Consider the following 22,826-nt stretch of genomic DNA (forward strand, 5'->3'; position numbering starts at 1 on the left):
ATATGGCAAAAGTATTCTGCTTTATTTTACACGATGTAGGCCACGACGCGCGTAACATATAAGATACAAATGATAAAACAACAGTCTTTCCAGTTTTATTGCTGTGCGCTTTAAAATAGAATGATAGAATAAAGCCATTTAAGCATTTAAAAATTAAAATTAACGAAATGAAATCACAAATATATTTAGTATCACAGCAGTGCTTTTACAGATAACGCTGTAAACGATTTTTCAACACTAATACAGAATATATTTGTTAGTGAATATGTAAGGCATATATCTGATATTGTCGAAGGCCTTCTGAGAGACTTCAAGCTATATAAAGTTTTCACTATATACAGTATATACTTGTCCCTTGACTGTATTGATATGGTCTGTAGCGTTGTGGACTGTATCGCTGAGAGAGACTACAAGCTATGATAACTTTTCACTGTTTATACTTGTCCGTTGACTGTATCGCTGTTGACTGTATCGTTGCAAGAGACTTCAAGCTATAGTAACTTTTCACTGAATATTAATACTTGTCCCTTGACTGTATGGCTGTGAGAGACTATATGCTTGTCCCTTGACTGTATGGCTGTGAGAGATTATATGTTTGTCCCGTGACTGTATGGCTGTGAGAGACTATATGCTTGTCCCTTGACTGTATGGCTGTGAGAGACTATATGCTTGTCCCGTGACTGTATGGCTGTGAGAGACTATATGCTTGTCCCGTGACTGTATGGCTGTGAGAGACTATATGCTTGTCCCTTGACTGTATGGCTGTGAGAGACTATATGCTTGTCCCGTGACTGTATGGCTGTGAGAGACTATGTGCTTGTCCCTTGACTGTATGGCTGTGAGAGACTATATGCTTGTCCCTTGACTGTATGGCTGTGAGAGACTAAAAACTATATTAACTCCTCACTGTTTATGCTTGTCCCTTGACTGTATGGCTGTGAGACACTTCAAGCTATTTCAGCTTTTCAGTGTTTATGGTTTCCTCTTGACGGCATTGCTTGATTTCAGTCTTTAGTGATAAAGGATTCTTAATATGCATAATAATAACCCGTTCCTTTAAGGGTATTAAATGGCGAGCTGCCACTCACGTATAGAAATTAACTACTAACACACATAGCATTCAATATTATAAACAAGTTTATGAAGGAGTAAAATACATATGTAGACTCGACGAAGTTGTTTTGGGTACTTGATATTGCTTAATTTTATTCCTGGGCAAGAGAACGGTAATTGGAGCTTATATATTGTTGTATAGATATGAATGAACATCTGAATTCACGTACGATTAATTTACATCAGCATATACCAATTAGCTTAAAGTCGCAGTTTGCATATGAAATCCGATTTCTTTCCTAATTTCAAAGTATGATGGGCTCGTTGTGAGGAAATCTCCACAGAACGGGGGCTTGTCTCGTACTTATGGTCTCTAAGCACGGAATCACGTGCTGAATACAGCTACGATCAAATAAGGTCTCTCGAAATGAGACCGTGGAAAGAAAGTGGGATGGCTTATCGAAATTTTATAATCACACGTCCAAGAAAATTATATTCTATAAATAAGCCGGAGTCAAGTTGCTGGAAATGTGTTATCTTAATGAAATGTTGTACTGAAAGGACCTCTCTCCAAAACGACATTTAAAAAATCCAAATCAATATTGATGCTCTAATAGTATCGCCATGTGTACTGATTATAGCATTTCATGAAAAACCTTATTTTTGACTTATCAAGTGTTGGCTAATTTATAGCATAACTAACGATAAAAATGTGTCTACTGAACATATTTAACATAATTATAAAAGATCATTACCTGATCGTAACCATCTACTGAGATACACACAGACTTTGGCCAGTATATGCTTTAATTCCCCAGACTGTACACATGTTCTTATTAATGCCATGGGTTTGACAATGATATGGCGATATGAATCCCGTTACAAGGTGTGATACAAACGTTGTTGTGCGTAGCTGCCCGATAACGGACACTACGAATCCTTTGCGTAATTAGATCAATTACATACATATGTCGGTATCAATGTCCGGTCTTCCAACACAATACTACCAGTGCCATTGGTGTAGATCGTTTAATAATGGATTATCATTACAGGACAGTCTTTATTATATAATTACACACTATAATGGTACACAATGTTACATAAAGACACATTAAAGAAATCAATTCATTGTCGCTACATACAGTGTATACGAGGCCAATAGATATCCGGTTTGTGTGTTCATCCATGCGTGTTAAAAGACCGTTGTGTCGTGATTTCGTTGTTACAGGTGTAGCAGAATATGCATTAACACCTGTACCAAAATACCATCGACTGGTCATGCCTAAGAGTCATATCCAAATATTGTATTCCAACATAATACTGATTGCTTGTTTTCCTAATTTCACCCTTATATATCGATTTATGTCCTTGTTAGCACTTACATATCCACATATGTAGCAGTAATAATTTCTAATTTTCAAACCAACTCATGAGTACTTTTCCGACACAATTGCCATTTATATGACACACGGTAATTGCGATTTTATTACAGATGAACACGTCCTATTTATCGGATGTCTATTCAAGCTGATAATAAATTGTGGTCGCTTCGTCAAATCGACCAGACAAGGTATAGATGTTCGTAGGAATTCAATAAACAGACTCATAATGTAATGTTAAATTCAGTACATCACATGAGTCGTGATACTTCTATTGAAAGTTAATGGAATTTATTTCTACTAAAATGCAATTATATTGGTAGTATATGGTTTATTGATAGTAACGGTATGACATTGGATATTAAATGATTTCATTATGAAATAATCTAGCAGTAATGGACTGCTGTATTAATTGTAACAACGGCTGTTGTAGTTTTGTTGTTCGTCCTTCGTGTTTGATGTACCGATGGGCTTTTATAAAACGTTATCTCCTTGGTGATACAGTTACAAATATGAAAATACAAGTCAGCATGTCTCTGAGTGAAACTATCATATAATATATATACAGGCCAAAACAACGTTTAAATGATGTCCATGGAATTCTCGAGGGAGTTCTGGTTCAACATACGTGTTTTCTGCTTCCCAGAGAGTTGTAATGGCATCCGAAGAGTAAAAGAAAAAGGGAAAATATTCGCCATATCATATGTATGAAACCTTAAGTAATAAACAATGTTCACATACAAACATACACTTTACATGTATATTCTGTAAAAGATTAACGCTGGTATATTTGAATATATGGTGATTGCAGTTTTCATTGTATAGAAGTAAATAATAAAGTAAACAATAAAAGTAAATAACAGAAGTAAACAATAAAGTAAACAATTGAAGTAAACAATAAAGTAAACAATAAAAGTACACAATTGAAGTAAACAATAAAAGTACACAATAGAAGTACAAAGTAGAAGTAAACAAAAGGAGCAAGCAATAGAAGTAAGCAATAGAAGTAAACAATAGAAGTAAACAACAAAGTAAGCAATAAAGTAAACATTTTGTTTGTTTTTATTTAACGCCAGGGTCATTTAAGGACGTGCCGGGTTTTGGAGGAACCACCGACCTACGATCAGTACCAGGCAACTGCCTCACTTGGGTTTCGAACTCGCCACCCAGAGGTGGTGGGCTAGTGATAAAGTGTCGGGGCACCTTAACCATTCGGCCATCGGGGCCCTAAAATAAAACTAAACAATAAAGTAAACAATAGAAGTACACAATAGAAGTAAACAGTAGAAGTAAACAGTAGAATAAAGCAATAGAAATAAACAATAAAACTAAACAATAAAGTTAACTATAAAGTAAACAATAGAAGTACACAGTAGAAGAAAACAAAAGAAGTAAACAAAAGAAGTAAACAATAAAGTAAACAATAAAGTAAACAATAAAGCAAACAATAAAAGTAAACAATAGAAGTGAACAGTAGAATAAAGCAATAGAAATAAACGATAAAACTAAACAATAAAGTTAACTATAAAGTAAACAATAGAAGTACACAGTAGAAGAAAACAAAAGAAGTAAACAATAAAGTAAACAATAGAAGAAAACAATAGAAGTAAAAAATCAAGTAAACATTTAAAGTAAACTATAAAGTAAACAATAGAAGTATTCCGTAGAACAAAAATGGCTGGTCTAGTCTGTTGTCTCCGTTCAAAGTCTGGTTCTCGTTTTTATCAGACAAATGTCTGTTCTGGTCTTTTGTCTCCGTCCAGAGTCTGATTTTTGTGTTTATCAGACAAATGACTGGTCTGGTATCTCCGTGCAGATATTTTTATTTAGATATTGATCGATCGATATTTGTACCGGTCTTTTGATTAAAAACAAACAAAAGTAAGATTTGAAATGGGAAAGAAAATCATATGCTATAAAAAGATATAGCATAACCCCGTCAAGGTATTATTTTAAAGCGCATCAAAACGCATAACCGAAATGATATGCGATATCAAATGCATAGACAATGGTGAGAAATAGCACTAACCATGAACACTCCTCTTTCAATAATGAAGCACGTGGAAAAGCTCGTTAGTGGCATTTGTATTCGGAGGAAATGAAACGCATGGCTTATTCTGACTTAACGGTGATCTGTTCCCTAAAACACTGGATACAAATAGACAGGGGTGGCTAGATTAAAGACACTCGACTATAATTAGAATATGTTAACGGCGACAACAACAAGGGTGAAACATGACTGTTGTCAATCTATTTGTTAGTTTGTTCTCAAGATTTTTATCAGAACATGTAAAGTGGAATGTCGTTAGCGTTGTACTGATACAGAGCATGGTTAATTTTGTGATACAGAAACTGGATGTTTTGAATGATTTCGTCCACACTTCTTTTCGTGAGTTGACATCAAACTATGCATTCTTAACATAAGCTTAATCCACCTACAAAAATGTACATGTCTAAATTTCCTGTGATTGTGCTTCAAGTGGAATACAGGTTGATTTTCCTGGGTTTGGAACTTTGTTTTTAAATTATTCATGGGCTTGTCAATCTAACAATGCTTTGACTAAACGGGAGTGTCTGATGTGTTTACAGGCATGCACTTCTAGCATCGAAAATCTATTCGTAGCCCCTCGGGATTCTAACGACCCCGTATTGTGTTTAGATGCCTAAGATTGTACCATACATAATACCGGGTTTACAAAAACTGTTTGTATTCAATGAATAAATTAAATGCTTCAAGATAGCACCCTGCTGATAGACAATCATTTCATCAATAATGGATATACATATTGTCATGACAACGATCGAGGACAAAACTCTCATTACTTATTTCGATTTGTTTGGTGAGGATGTCACTTTCGACTATTACATTACTTTACAAGTATAGTCGCAACTGGACTAAGATTCTTATTATTTTTAGCATTTAGTTAATGTCATATTATATTAACAAACAACTACCCCAAAAATATATAATACATCGACAATATTCTAGTGTATTGTGTTGTTTTGTGCGTTATTACAGCGCTGCGCGCTGAAGTGTGTACGGTCAAAGTGTAACACTAGTACGACAGGTATTGGTACTACATTACTGTGTATCGACAGTACTCTAACAAAGTCGATCGCGCTGAGTAAGCGTTGATTTGATTGGTCGAACTGAATGCACACACCTTTCTCAGCACTCGTGTGCACATGAGTAAACTTGCGAGAATGGCGGGTTATGAAAATGTTCTTCAAATGAAATATTCAGTGACAAGTTTATAAATGAAGGTCCATATATGAATTTATCCTGCAACTGCCACCGCATTGTCGGAATACACCCACCGTAGAGTGTATTTTTGCTGTATACGGCAGTGACGGAAAACAGCTGTATTTTGGAATCTTAGCACGTGCGTCAGATCGACTGACCTACTTCAAAGTGAAACTACGTTTAAAAGACGAACATACATCTGTGATATTTGACACCGTTTCACATAAAAATGATTATTTTTGATGATTATTTTCTTGACTGTTGGAGGATAAATAGAATACATAGTCAGTGTCTTAAAATATAAGCTGTATTTCTGGCTCGGGACAGAAAGACAAAACAGAGACCTATATACTAGTAACCCTCGCCAAAATACAGCTTATATTTTAAGTCACTGACCATGTATTCTTTATGTATATACTATACATACATAAATGGAACGTCATCACCATCGTGCCAAGCCCCTGTGCTCCGGAACCCAGTTTTGTCTGATGTTTGACCCTTCCAAATTACATGTAAACTGAATCGCGATCGTGACCCAGATAGTTTAGCTTGTACACGAGGTGTGAAAAGAAGTGCAAATGCTATCTACCCTATACAATGGACTTTCCCACTCTCAAATCAGTGTATTGGGAAAATATATCACCGAACTGAAGGGTCGACCTGGTCAGCTGGTGACAAAGTTCGAATGGCTGGTTAGCTTGACGATCATCAATCAATACGTGCATAATTTTCAAAATACCCTGACTGTGTTGTCCATATTGAAAGAACATCTGCATAATAAACATTTAAATGTATAAATATTAGATATATTGTAAATTTAGCTGGTTAAACCTTGCAAGTTGCAGTTATACACATGTAGTTGTGAGCTTATGTAATGCAAATCACCTTGGTTACTTACATGTCTGACAAAGAACCCGGGAAACTATAGGTCTAGACGGTGTACACGACGCTACGCATATAACGTACTACTTCAAACATGTAAAATTCCATGGGCCGTGTTTACACCAGAGGGAAAAGTAAAAAGGTGACTCAAGATGTTATGGAATTCATCCAATTCAAAAAGAAATGTAAGCCAAGTATTTAAGATGCTCTGGATTTCCCTGCTTCGTTCATGTCTGGATTTTTCCGACAGCGTGGATATGTATAATCACGGAAGGTATCATATAAGTTGTTCATAACAACATGGCATATATATGTGTGTAATAACCCATGTGTTCAACGAGTATCAGATCTTTATTAAATGCTTAAAACTTAAACGTAAAAGTTGTCATTGTTTTGGATAGTCATGTAATTATATATAATCGCACACGTGCACGTATGCACAGCCACGGTCCTGGTACAGTACATACTCCGTGTTCGCCCCGCCCCTTTCGGCACAGAACCAATCAGGAAGGTCGATGCATTGTTTCAAGCTTATCGGTTGGCGATTCAATACAATCAACAGTTGCTGTACTACTATTGAAAATGTACCGTACACACTTCAGCGCGCAGCGCTGTAACCTTACCATTCCCTTACTTTTTGTTATTGACCTTACCATTCCCTTACTTTTTGTAATTAACCTTGACATTCCTTACGTTTTGTTTTTTGACCTTACCATTCCCTTACTTTTTGTTATTGACCTTACCATTCCCTTACTTTTTGTTATTGACCTTACCATTCCCTTACTTTTGTAATTAACCTTGACATTCCTTACGTTTTGTTTTTGACCTTGACATGCCCTTACTTTTTGTTATTGACCTTACCATTCCCTTACTTTTTGTTATTGACCTTACCATTCCCTTACTTTTTGTTATTGACCTTGACATGCCCTTATTGTTTGTTATTGACCTTACCATTCCCTTACTTTATGTTATTGACCTTGACATGCCCTTACTTTTTGTCATTGACCTTACCATTCCCTTACTTTTTGTTATTGACCTTGACATGTCCTTACTTTTTGTTATTGACCTTGACAATCCCTTATCATTTGCTAATGACCTTCACATTCCTTATGATCTTGTGTACTCTAACAATCCATTTTTTTATCCTCAGTCTTGGCAATCCTCTAACATATGTCCTCTATTTCTTTATTTCATCACTCACCCCTCACGTCCGTTTTATATACTCATTACTCAATATTCAGTGATGTGTTAACACACACTGTCAATATTTATAATATTGCCGATTATATATCCTCTACTCTTAAAATCTATACCTGTCCTTTAACTCTCTATATGGCTTGTTCGGGCCATTATCACGATTTCAATGACAACTGACGAAGACATTATTAATAACACAAGGTTTCGTAGGATGCAGGTTGATGAAGACCACGGGGAACTATTACGGTCGACATCAAGATCTCATTTCGAAATATTCAATTTCATTTACCGATATGAAGTCAGACGTGTATGGTGGGTGTCGTCGACACAATAGAAGACGCCCACCCTCCTGGAACATCTGGTCTTGTTATCCTTGTACTTTTGTTATGAGTCTTTATGCAATGGTATATTTTGTTTATATTTTGCCCTCGTTTAATCGATCTTGAGTTTGAATGTATGCTTCGCTATCATGTCAGTTTTCGTTGTTGTTTTCGCTCTGACATTTAAACTACTCTATTGATGCCCTAAACTCCATCAATCCTCATTACCATATTACCTAGCTTCAACATTGTAATTCTTCCGCTGTTTACCCTCAAGTGAATCATTCTACTTGTATATACCCACCGCTTAGACCCATCCTTTTACGAGTTAATTCATTTTAAATATAAAATTCTACTAAAGGTAATCTAATCAAACTAATTCTATATACCAACGTATTCATTCCAGAATTATCAAGAAGCAAGACGCAAACGTTTTTGTTCAATCTATTTTTGTAGTTATATTACCCGGAAGTGAAAAAAAATATAACAAAAACATCCCAGAAGTATTCCTACCACGCGCACTCCCACGTATTTTACATATTAGTGATAAACAACAGGTGGTGGCCAGCGGGCGTGGATTGGATTTCTGTAGCTGTGGAAATTACATCCGAACAAATATATATATATATATATATATAAGTTCAAAAGTGAAATTTCTTATTAACAAACCATTAGCTAGACGACATTGAGAAAGTAATGATTAGGTTTCTTATCATTTCTGTACCATGTTTCTGATATTGTAAGATAAATCAAAATTAGGAAGTTTTATATAAATGAATGAACTATTGGATAAATGCGTTCATATTCATATGACTATATTGTTTTACTTGTCTGGCAACAATCACCTACACACAATGTCAATACATACTGTTTATTGGTGTACAGATCTACGTTTGTCTCGGCCAATTTAGACCCTTCTAATTTCCCATGTTGGTACGTACACATGTATTTAATTGAGGAGTCCTAGAAGCACGAAACAGAAGTACGATACTGTCTTATTCTCTTCTGTTTTTTTTTTGTTTTTTGTTTTTGTTTTTTGTTTTTAATTTAAATGTTCTGCACCTATGTCGTTTGTACTTTGGATTGATTGCATATGCAATATAGGATGTTGGCGTTTCGTTTACATGGTATGGGCATATGTCTCGGATTCTTCCTCGGGAAATATTTTTCTACATCCTCCGTTATACACGGCATATTCAAACGGAAATTTTAAGTAGCATTTCCGGATGCCAGAAGGTAATTTGCATTTATTTTGTTTTAATTTCACATTTACAACGAGACATGGACAATCAATAGAATCACCAATCACGGTCTGAGGTAATATTCCCTGTAATCCAGCCCGCACCTACCAACACACAAATGCTTTAGAAAGCCGCCACCAGAGAGAGGTTATTTTCCAATTATTAACATTCCACTTCCTGATTTTCAAAAGTTACATGTAGAGAAAATAAAGGCTTCTGTGAAAATTGTTTAAAATTGCTTTCATCATTCCCATAAGAACGAAAATTAAAAAAAAAAAAAAATTATTTATTTTACAAGATATATACACTAACGGTTGTATGATTTATCAACGGAAGTCATACTGAAAGACAAAAAAAAAGCCATTCTCTTGTCTGACGCAGTTTATAGACTTTATCGTTTGCCATTGTTAATCCTTGTATAATGTTAAATTAATGTTTTAATTTTATTACTCATACCGGAAGTCAGAAGATAGGTGTCTTCATAATTAAATCAATTAATTACTTGATCTTGATACTGAATATTACTAGTAGTTAATCAATTAACTTACAAAATGTTACCAAATAAACGATCACATGCATCCATTTAATTGTGGTTCAAAATGACGTCGTTGTTCTGACCTTTCTTACCTTTCTGAAAACAAGATTACATTTGGTGGAATGACAACCTACATGACTAATGTGGCTTTTTTGGCATTCGCTGATATTTTTTGAATGGCCAACAATTGTCGATGAATAGGTCATTTTTATGACGGAAGTAATACAATATTCGTTGATTTAGTGTCTTTCATGAGAAAATCAATAATACATGCAAGCTAAATTAAACTGTGGCTAAAGATCGCTTGACAGAAAAGGGATTGGCGTTGTCATTACGAGTCTAGGTCTATATAAACAGACTGGACAGGGTTATTTATGATGACAGTAGGTGGACAGGGTTATCTGTGATAACAGTAGGTGGACAGGGTTATTTGTGATAACAGTAGGTGGACAGGGTTATTTGTGATAACAGTAGGCGGACAGGGTTATTTGTGATCAAGGTAGGCGGACAGGGTTATTTGTGATAACAGTAGGTGGACGGGGTTATTTATGATAACAGTAGGTAGACAGGGTTATTTATGGTAACAGCAGGTGGACAGTGTTAATTATGATAACAGTAGGTGGACGGGGTTATTTGTGATAACAGTAGGTGGACAGGGTTATTTGTGATAACAGTAGGCGGACAGGGTTATTTGTGATAAAAGTAGGTGGACATGGTTATTTATGATAACAGTAGGTGGACAGGGTTATTTATGATAACAGTAGGCGGACAGGGTTATTTGTGATAACAATAATAGTAGATGGACAGGGTTATTTATGATAACAGTAGGTGGACAGGGTTATTTATGATAACAGTAGGTGGACGGGTTTTTTATGGTAACAGCAGGTGGACAGGGTTATTTATGATAACAGTAGATGGACAGGGTTATTTATGATAACAGTAGGTGGACAGGGTTATTTATGAGAACAGTAGGTGGACGGGATTTTTATGGTAACAGTAGGTGGACAGGGTTATTTATGATAACAGTAGGTGGATAGGGTTATTTATGATGACAGTAGGTTGACAGGGTTATTTATGGTAACAGTAGGCGGACAGGGTTATTTATGATAACAGTAGGTGGACAGGGTTTTGTATGATAACAGTAGGTGGACGGGTTTTTTATGGTAACAGCAGGTGGACAGGGTTATTTATGATAACAGTAGATGGACAGGGTTATTTATGATAACAGTAGGTGGACAGGGTTATTTGTGATAGCAGTAGGTGGACAGGGTTATTTATGATAACAGTAGGTGGCCAGGGTTATTTATGGTAACAGTAGGTGGACAGGGTTATTTATGATAATAGTAGGTGGACAGGGTTATTTGTGATAACAGTAGATGGACAGGGTTATTTATGATAACAGTAGGTGGACAGGGTTATTTGTGATAACAGTAGGTGGACAGGGTTATTTATGATAGCAGTAGGTGGACAGGGCTATTTATGATAACAGTAGGTGGACAGGGTTATTTATGATAACAGTAGGTGGACAGGGTTATTTATGATAGCAGTAGGTGGACAGGGCTATTTATGATAACAGTAGGTGGACAGGGTTATTTATGATAACAGTAGGTGGACAGGGTTATTTATGATAACAGTAGATGGACAGGGTTATTTATGATAACAGTAGGTGGACAGGGTTATTTATGATAACAGTAGATGGACAGTGTTATTTATGATAACAGTAGGTGGACAGGGTTATTTATGATAACAGTAGGTTGACGGGGTTATTTATGATGACAGTAGGTGGACAGGGTTATTTATGATAACAGTAGGTGGACAGGGTTATTTATGATAACAGTAGATGGACAGGGTTATTTATGATAGCAGTAGGTGGACAGGGTTATTTATGATAACAGTAGATGGACGGGTTATTTATGATAGCAGTAGGTGGACAGGGTTATTTATGATAACAGTAGATGGACAGGGTTATTTATGATAGCAGTAGGTGGACAGGGTTATTTATGATAACAGTAGGTGGACAGGGTTATTTATGATAGCAGTAGGTGGACAGGGTTATTTATGGTAACAGTAGGCGGACAGGGTTATTTGTGATAAGAGTAGGTGGACAGGGTTATTTATGATAACAGTAGATGGACAGGGTTATTTATGATAACAGTAGGTGGACAGGGTTATTTATGGTAACAGTAGGTGGACAGGGTTATTTATGATAACAGTAGGTGGACAGGGTTATTTATGATAACAGTAGGTGGACAGGGTTATTTATGGTAACAGTAGGTGGACAGGGTTATTTATGGTAACAGTAGGTGGACAGGGTTATTTATGGTAACAGTAGGTGGACAGGGTTATTTATGATAACAGTAGGTGGACAGGGTTATTTATGATAACAGTAGATGGACAGGGTTATTTATGATAGCAGTAGGTGGACAGGGTTATTTATGGTAGCAGTATGTGGACAGGGTTTGTATGATAACAGTAGGTGGACAGGGTTATTTGTGATAACACAGTAGGTAGACAGGGTTATTCATGATAACAGTAGATGGACAGGGTTATTTATGATAACAGTAGGTGGACAGGGTTATTTATGGTAACAGTAGGTGGCCAGGGTTATTTATGGTAACAGCAGGTGGACAGGGTTATTCATGATAACAGTAGATGGACAGGGTTATTTATGATAACAGTAGATGGACAGGGTTATTTATGATAACAGTAGGTGGACAGGGTTATTTATGATAACAGTAGGTGGACAGGGTTATTTATGATAACAGTATGTGGACAGGGTTTGTATGATAACAGTAGGTGGACAGGGTTATTTATGATAACAGTATGTGGACAGGGTTTGTATGATAACAGTAGGTGGACAGGGTTATTTGTGATAACACAGTAGGTAGACAGGGTTATTCATGATAACAGTAGATGGACAGGGTTATTTATGATAACAGTAGGTGGACAGGGTTATTTATGATAACAGTAGGTGGACAGGGTTATTCATGATAAAAGAAAGGTTGACCGTGTTATCATATAAAAGAAAGGTAGACAGGGTCATTTATGATAAAGGAAAGGTGAACATGGTTATTGATGATATAAGATATGTGTACATAGTTGTTTATGATAGAATAGATGTGGACAGGGTTATTTATAATAAAAGAAAAGTGAACAGGTTGTCTATGTTAAAAGAAAGCGAATAGCTTATTCTCAATTATAAATGTTTCAATTGTTGTGTATTAAATGTAAAAGTTATTTCATAACATCATATTTATAAACAATAAATATATAAATAAAACAAAAAGGGGAATTCCGTACATTTTTGATGGTTCTAAAAATAGAAACACCAGACAATGATATATATATATATGTATATGGTAACTATAAATGTGTTATGTTTGTTTTTATCCATACGTAATTTCTCCGACAGTTACATTGTGTATGACATTTATGATATTAGTATTGTTACTTTTATGTTTTAATGCTTTTACTAATCATATGTTTTTGTAGAAGGTATATTTTCTACATAATTTATATCGGACTGAAGCAGCAAACTGTCTCCTCAGATAGGGATTTTTCCATACTGGAGGTGTTTGGTCTGTTAATTCATGATTAAATACTTTAACTTCAGTGATCCCTATAGCTTTTATTTCATCCGTACTGTTTGGCTAGACCTATCCATGTCCTCTGTACAGGAATCAAAGCTGCAAAAAAAAGCGTATGACGAAATCCTGCGATACAGTTAATTCCTATCTAAAAACACATACACATCGCCAGGTCCGATGTATCTGAGGCCTGTGATTCCTGTCATCAGCAGAGACCAAATCGAAAACGGCAATTGATGGAATTGGATTCCTTGCTATTATTCGGGTTGACTGCATAATTATGGTCGGAACGGATTATTCTTCATTTTGGCGTCCATTCCATTAAATGGTCTGACACGACCATTCTGTCAATATCCTTGTTAATTATTATAGATTTCATATAAATATCTACCGTCATTTCCTGGGCTCAAAAGTGATCGAAATATATTTCGACATCCTATTGACATCGTTGGAAAATGTCCCTTGTTAACAACAGAACTCATCATTTGCGCGAAATCTGTCGGTTCATATGATTCTGAGACGTGAACAACAGAACTGATGTATATATGGCTACATGAACCTCACGGCTTGGTAGGACACTTTTATGTATATATTAGCACTAAACGGGATGTATATTGATGCTAGCTTATCCCTACATAATATCGATAAAAACTAGTACTAAACGTCGTGACAATAGGCTGTATCAATAAGCAGCAATATCATTAATGTCAAATAACAGGTTATTCGTTAACGAAAAGGAAAGGTACGTAATAAAATTCTTTGAAACTGCAGTTAAACAGACTAAAATATTGTTAAACAATTATAAACAATGCAAAATGTAATCTCCATAATACAATGTAAATTTATGATTGAATACCATGGTTTACAAAAACATGTAATTTATTTCAATTTTATCCATTAATAGTGACATTGATACATTCTCCGATATAGGTATTTATTTCTTTGACGATCAATTAAGATACATATACATGTATATCAGTATTGAATGAAGTAAGCTTTATCATTTTTGCCTGTCTTTGATATTATATTTGCCCTCCAAAAAGTGCACTGTTCACAAGGATTAGACCCCCCTCAACGTTTGTGCCGCTATGAAATAACAAAATCTTCTTTCAGGAAAAACATAGTTTCAATGGCATCCCCGCAACTTCTGTAGCAACTTCTTTGAATTTTATTTTGCATTTGGTTTAAGTAGTCGTCTGTAGTACGAGAAGTCATGAACGCCGATGTGGTACGATAAGCCATGAACGCCGATGTGCTACGATAAGCCATGAACGCCGATGTGGCACGATAAGCCATGAACGCCGATGTGGCACGATAAGCCATGAACGCCGATGTGGCACGATAAGCCATGAACGCCGATGTGGCACGATAAATCATGAACGCCACTGTTGTACGATAAATCATGAACGCCGCTGTTGTACGATAAATCATGAACGCCACTGTTGTACGATAAATCATGAACGCCACTTTTGTACGATATATCATGAACGCCACTGTTGTACGATAAATCATGAACGCCACTGTTGTACGATAAATCGTGAACATCGATGTGGTACGATAAATCTCGAGCGCCGCCAGTTTCCAATTTGTCCTGGCGTGATGACGGTGTAGTACTCTCTACAATCCTTCATCCTCATAGAGAGGTATCCCATTACAATTGGTATTGTACCAGACGCAACTCATCTCACAATATACGGTAACATTAAACGGGATGAAGGAAAGGTCTGATCATGAATTATGTAACATATTCTAAAAGGATTTCAAACAAGGATATCATATATCTTCATTATGTATTCTAGCATTAACATGCACCGATTCAGATTATTCAGATCAATTTTAGGTTCCTTTGAAGAATAACCACTGACATTCTCGTGTTTTGTATTAGTAGGACCTGAAATATTGCAAACATGTTTTTCTTTTCATTATACCCGTCTTAATATTAATACTAGGATGTCATATCGCTGCAGCCATATTCCCAAATGATCCCCTTGCGCTCATGTAGCGTTTAACTCGGATCAATTTGCATGCTAACGCCGTATGTTGTATTGCTATATTTGGTATTGTATTATAATTTGTATCCCATGAAACATGGTATCTAGACACATACGTTCTACGATATACAATACATCGTCTGCTTTAATTATCGTGTGAAACATTCATTTATCTTGAATATTACATGAAAAATGCGATTTATGTGTAATTCGCTTAAATTACGATTATGAGAGTGGAAACAAACCAATGTAAGGTATTAACCAACTACTTCCCATCACTACTAGACATAAATGAACGCAAAGTCTGACCATGCGACATGTGGCTATTTATTGCGGACTTTATATGATATATATTTTCTAAGGGAATTTTATATTCAGTGTATGCTATATCTCTCTCATTGACGTATCAAACTCCCAATAAGTTATTGATTTAAATTTGTTTACTGTTTCTGTTTAATGTCATCAAAATGTTATCAGCACTATCAATTCTTGTCACCCTGTTCACTCATCAGAGTCGATTTAGGAGCAATTACTTATAAATGGCGATCCAACATTGTGTGAACGAATATCTTCACCATGCCTAAATATAGGTGTAAAATATCAGTATAAGAACAACGTCTTTTCTGTAAATACAAATATCAATGTCTCGGATGTGATACAAGGACCAATGGTTTCGATGAAATGAGCGCTAAGACTATAATCACATTCAATAGTAGAAAGAAAATGAATACCAGCGGTAACAATGGAGATTCCACTTAGGCTGAGATTGAATTACTACACTGATGTCGTAGATTCGTACACAATATTGGGGAATTATTCGAAATAAAGAAATATTTTTTTCTGAAATGCAGGAAAAATAATCAGTTATAACGTATCTTTATATGCAAACGTTTCTGAAAAAAAATCGATTTTTTAAAGTTTATTTCATTATCAGAAGTAGACAGACATTAATCGCCTTTCAATAGCAAGCAATACTCTATTGTTTTTCTATATCGGGAACAAAGCCTAGAAATGGCTGTATAAACAACACGGAAGGGAGTTGATATTAAGTTTAAAAAAGATACACTTAAAAAAATACAACACAAAGGTGCAAAGAGTGTATACGTCTTAGAGGAATCATGGCAACGTATTGCCGGTGTTTATTTTACCATGGTAAAACATAAACTAAAAGCATTCTTAAGAATTATGATCTTTGTAGGGTTTTAGGCTTAAAATGTCTTCACCGTACAATCATCTAGCAATCATAGAGTCAATGATTTCTTTTCATTATTCAAACATAAGATTTGAAGAAAATTCAAACTTTTGATATACAAGAGGTCAAGATCGGATGTTCTGGAAATGTAAGCACCTTCTGGTTCAAAGACGGCTCTCATAATTAAAGTCTATGTCAAAATCCAGGAAATATCACGATCTAAATATGTGATCAAGCGTACTGATGTACATAGCAAACACTAAAGGGAAAGGGATAATATCATAATATAGACTACAATCTTTACCATGGTGATCAGTATTGGGAGGAAGGGAGTCATAAAGAGATGGAAAATTGATAATGATAAAATTAAAATCATTATCATACAGATTTATTATAAAATGTTATTGTTGGTTAAGCAGTAGACAAGATATTTTTGAACGGTTTTTTTTCATCAACCTGAAGATGTTTCCTAATGTTTCATGTGTTGTTATTTTTTAGTTTCTGGATATTACGACGACAGACGAGAAGCCTTAGTGGACCAGGGTGTTAATGAACAAGAAGAGTCAAGCGACATTGTAGGCGAAGGGCCATATAGTTTTCAGGAAAGCCCATACGGAGGATTGGACATTGAACCCGAAAGTGAAGATAAAGGGGGCGATCTTACCTACTATGCAAATGAATATCCTGATGCATTTCAGGTTGACGATGTGAAACTCAGTAAGCGACCGCTCGTGATGGGAGGAAGTGGTTTCAAGTTCGGAAAACGTTCAAACAAACAAGGCACTTATCGACAGGAAGATGACGACAGTGATGGACCATACGAAGACAACATATCGACCAACAAGAGGTACTTTCGTGTTTAGAGGAGGCAGACACAAGTTTGGAAAGAGACCATTTGTGTTTGGAAGTGGTGGTTACTTTGGGAAAAGAAATGGTGATGAAGATGTGGATGAAGCCAACAAGAAGCCGATATTCAATAAGCGACCGTTTGTCCTGGGAGGTGGGTATAACTTTGGTAAACGAGATGTGAACGAGGAGAGTGTACAAAAACGGCCGTTTGTCCTCGGTGGCGGGTACAAATTTGGAAAACGTCCTTTCGTTTTCGGCAGTGGCTATAAGTTTGGAAAGCGCAACATAAACGATGAAGAAATTGAAACCAGAAAAAGATATTTTGTCTTAGGAGGGGGCTATAAATTCGGAAAGGGGCCATATGTTTTAGGATCTGGTTTCAAATTTGGGAAAAGAGACATAGATGACGATGTACAAAAACGACCGTTTGTTTTAGGGGGCGGTTATAACTTTGGGAAACGATCATTTGTTATGCGTGAAGGACATATGTCGGGGAAACGCGACGTGGCGGAGGATGATAGTGAGGAAGACAACAACATAGAGAAAAGGCCGTTTGTTTTAGGAGGAGGATATCATTTTGGGAAACGTCCGTTTGTAATTGGAAGTGGATATAAATTTGGAAAGCGTGACATGAGTGGGTTTGAAGATGATCAAGAAATAGAAAAGCGTCCATTTGTTCTCGGCGGAGGATATAAATTTGTAAAACGCCCTTTTGTTATGCGCGGTGGTTACAGTTTTGGCAAACGTGGTGTGAATGATGACGATAATACAGTTGCAAAACGACCGTTTGTACTTGGAGGTGGTTACAACTTTGGAAAGCGAAATCCCGAAACAGATGTTGAAAAACGTCCGTTTGTGTTAGGAAGCGGGTATACATTCGGTAAACGGGCAGACGTCGAAGGAGAATTAGACAAACGTCCGTTTGTGTTAGGAAGCGGGTATACATTCGGTAAACGGGCAGACGTCGAAGGAGAGTTAGAAAAACGTCCGTTTGTGTTAGGAAGCGGGTATACATTCGGTAAACGTGCAGACGTCGAAGCAGAATTAGACAAACGTCCGTTTGTGTTAGGAAGCGGGTATACATTCGGTAAACGTGCAGACGTCGAAGGAGAGTTAGACAAACGTCCGTTTGTGTTAGGAAGCGGGTATACATTCGGTAAACGTGCAGACGTCGAAGGAGAATTAGACAAACGTCCGTTTGTGTTAGGAAGCGGGTATACATTCGGTAAACGTACAGACGTCGAAGGAGAATTAGAAAAACGTCCGTTTGTGTTAGGAGGTGGTTATAAAATTGGAAAGCGTGAAATGCAGATATACGACAGAGATATGAACACCATAGAAGAAATAAGAAAGCGCCCATTTATGTTAGGGTCAAATAACGGATTCGGAAAACTCCTGTCAGGTAGATCATTTAAAATCGGTAAGCGCGATTCGGAAATGACAGACATGGAGGCCCAAGAAAAGAGCGATGAGCTTCACAAAGAAGAACTTGCCCAACACTCATCACTGAAGAGGAGTGCCTGATTGAAGGGTTTGGAGCTTGATCGAGACTATTTGGACACTAATGGATCCCGCATTCAAAATAAATCTCTGCGATTGGTAAAAAATGTAGCGTATTCACATTCCAAACTATCTGAAAACAACAAAATCATTAAAAGAACGGAACAAAAAGATATCTGTGTGGCCGCAAGGTAAACAAAAAAAATGTGATTGTATAAAGAATCAAAGGAGAACAAAAACATTCGCACATGTTAAGACATTTTTATTCTGTTAATTAGAATACTTCATCATTCATTCCAGAAGTCATTAATCACAACATCTAGGTGAATAAAGTCCTGTGCCATGTTACTGTAGAACTAAACCAAGCCGGGACAATATGAAATAATGCTTCAAACCGATAATAGGTCGTCCTTTGGCACGAATTCAGAAGAAATGATTAGAATGGTATTCGCGTCATACCAATCTGTATCCCTTGTAGGTCTAGTCAGACACTTGTCAAAAATGGTGTCGTCGGTTATTGTACGAACTTGTTTCGGCGACGTGGAAGACATCCATAGGAAGTATGTAGGCGGGTCTTATGATATAATTTTCTCCGGAGAGGCTGGAGCCTTGGCGCTGATGAATAAAACATGTTTGATTAACTTTGCCCAGACTATTGTCAAATAAAGACTTTCATTGCAATCAAAACTGTCTGTATCGCGAGGGAAAATAAAAATCATCATAACAGTATTTAGGATTTTTCATCATGATCGTATTAACAAAAACGTGGGATTTTTCGTTAGTGTATTTATCATATTTTTTGTTATTTAGATGAGATCTTAACATCAGTTTTTATAGCTAAAGCTTCAAAGGACCTTCAGTGGTATACACCACACATTCACATCAATGTAGACACTGTTGGTTTACTTAGTGTCGCCAAGTTTTACAAGGTTCACTATAACATTAATCTAATTAAAACAAGGCTTGTTATTTTCGGCGATACGCTCTAATGCATGTTTTAAAAAGCGTTAATTCTAATTTTAATTAGATTGACCATTACAAAAAAACTATCAAAGCAAAGTTGTTCACTAAAATTGTATTATATCAAGAAGAGCATACATCAGCTATTGCAAATTATGATCTCAAATATTATTGTATATTAACACTCTTGAATATCAGCTAATGATAATATAATTACAGAAATTTACGATTTAAATAGTATCTTCTCTATCATATTAATTGCACACTCAGTTATTGTTTTTGAACATACTCTTATAACGCTTAGACTGGTCCTTTATATCGTCATAGCGAGTTCGGTATGAACAAGCACCTGATAAGAAAGCACTTTCCTATACTAACATAAACACTTATTGTGTAAGAACTATTTGTGGATATTGTTATGTTGTTCTTGTCCTGTCATCTTTACGTATACATATAGTAAGTTTTGATTATTTTTGGTATGTTAATATTATATACGTATAATTAGCTGACCTCTGTGACATTTTCAGTCTCTTTTCGATAAAAGTCAATGTCGAATTGGTTTGCTTTTAGATACAATGGAGAATGATTCCGTTCCTAATGCTTTTCAACATTTTCTTATAATGTAGAATATGTTTCTTTAATTAGAAAATCTTTCTCCTTTATATCTCACAAGGAATTCTTGATCTAAGCTTCTTGGATCAAGGTTTGGTTGTCACAGTTATCTCGTTAAAGGAAGACAATGTTAGTTGTCGAAAACACATATACGTGTCTAAGGACAATAATTGCACTTTTAATAAGTTGAGTTTGTAATCAGTTGAGTAGACTGGATATCGAATATTGCTATATTAGATTTTTCAGCTTTTTGTAACTATTGTTTATGAGCATGTCTGTTTTGCTTTCATATTTAAGATCAAATATGTTTTATTCTTGTCATGTTTGTCTAATTAATGTGTTACACGAGATGATTAAATCATATCTTTTTTCTTAAATGGATATAACTAAGTTGCACTAAAATTATAATTACACAGTCTAATAGCTGATTTGTAACGAGTTTCCATTGTACATATTTCAGAAAAATAGTATTTCTTGACAAGTTTAATAAATCTGAAACCAAAATGGAACCAAATGTATGATACTATTCATCACAAATCCAAGATCTGTTGCTAACATACGGGTTTGTATTTTCTTCTCAATTTGACTTAAAATCTAATATTCATATAAATATGTCTACATTTTGATTCAAAGCCGTTTAGTAGATAATACCACACCCTAATTAGAATAATGTCGTAACCACAGAAACAATGGAGGCACATATACCATTAGAGGTCTATTAATGTTACCCTTATGCTCATAAAGATGGGGACAGTGCTATCAAACGCTGGATATATTCATATCCGTTCCCCGAAAACAGAATTTCATCAAACGTCCATCATAGCAAAAGGCACTACTAGGTACCAGTGTTGATAGTAATGTACATGAGGCTTCATGAAGTTAAGTTGGATGTTGTATTCGATGTGCACTCTTAACTAGCATATAGATTATTTTATATAAATATGTTTATATTGTAACAGAAAAAAGATGAAGATGATATTTCAATATTACAAAAGGCGCTACTAGGCATCAAGGTCTATGTGCGTATAAAGTTTCGTGAAATCGTCTTGAACGGTTTTCGAAATTAAAATGAAATATATAATTACTGTAACGACAATGTTAACCGTAACCGCGACAGTGATAGCAATAGATAGCGTAGATTGAGACCTACCCTGTAGACAACCCCAGCTACGTTTATGAGTATCATATTTTGGACCATTATGAGGCAAATAAGATCAAATTGATCATATTCGTTAAAATTTTAATTGATAGCTCATTGTGTTTCTTCCCGTTCAGCGCTTTTAGTTGCATGTTACTGTAATAGTGTTTTAGTGTAAACAACAATAACAGTTGCGTAGTGAATGCTAAAGGTGGTACTGTTTTTGTAATATATTGTTTTCGATATAAATGATGAATTTTCTCTTGGCTACGCTTAGGAATTGTTAAAGATTGTTTTCATTAATGTATTTTAATCACTAATTAAGGATTGCACACATCAAACACGAATTCCAACACGTTTTAATGAGTTAAGTAACAGATGTGGTAAATGCTGGCTGATGAACATGAAAACACCACACCATACAGCTGTTTCATACATGTACTTGTGACACAATGTTTTGAGCCAGAAGTTAATGAAAAAGGAAACATATAACAACAAAAATCAGGCATCCTCAAAGCTCACAGTTTGGTTATACTGTATTATGACAATACACGAAGAAAAAACGTAATACGATCGATTACTTTATAACGTGTTCAAAACAATTTTGCATATTTTTTTTTTTAAATAATATCTTCTTTGTAAATTTATCGATGATACGGCGTGACTAGCACCTGTATAGGTTAACATATCAGTAATAGCCAAGCTGGTACAATGTAGCTCTCTGACAAAATAGTGTATTTTTCCAAAACAAAACAAAAAACGTTTGTTTTCGTGTACATGTTATCAATAAAATGTCTTGCCAAGCTTTGTTTTATGTTGTTTATTTACTAGATGAAGGATTGCAAAAAAAAAACAAAAAAACAACAAACAGGATATCAGCATTTCATTAGAAATTGCGGGTTAAAATACAATTAAAACCAAAAATCAATTAAACTGCACCATGCAGCCGTTTCTACATGTAAGACTCAATGATATCCATACTCGTAAAGAGCCTATAGCTTTGATACCAAGAAAGCAGAAATATCGAAATCTTGATTGGAAGGTGCAGTAGCCTAATAATAAATAATAAATAATAGATTAAGAGTAATTTTACTATGTGTTATTCAGAGACCAGACAGGTTGTCATCTGTTCCAGTATCATTTATA

General features: G+C 35.6%; 1 protein-coding gene across 1 annotated transcript in view; it reads left to right on the plus strand.

The window, feature by feature from the left end:
• Positions 1-22,484, plus strand: part of LOC117332996 — a 41,929-nt gene extending 19,445 nt beyond the window's left edge. Inside the window, exon 3 of the mRNA XM_033892102.1 lies at positions 17,120-22,484. Within this exon, the coding sequence (XP_033747993.1) occupies positions 17,420-18,994 (1,575 nt within the window). The 5' untranslated portion in view covers positions 17,120-17,419 and the 3' untranslated portion in view covers positions 18,995-22,484. The remainder of the gene's footprint in view (positions 1-17,119) is intronic.
• The last annotated feature ends 342 nt before the right edge of the window (positions 22,485-22,826 follow it).

This window comes from Pecten maximus, chromosome 8 (genome assembly GCF_902652985.1).
Source record: "Pecten maximus chromosome 8, xPecMax1.1, whole genome shotgun sequence".
Lineage (NCBI taxonomy): Eukaryota > Metazoa > Mollusca > Bivalvia > Pectinida > Pectinidae > Pecten > Pecten maximus.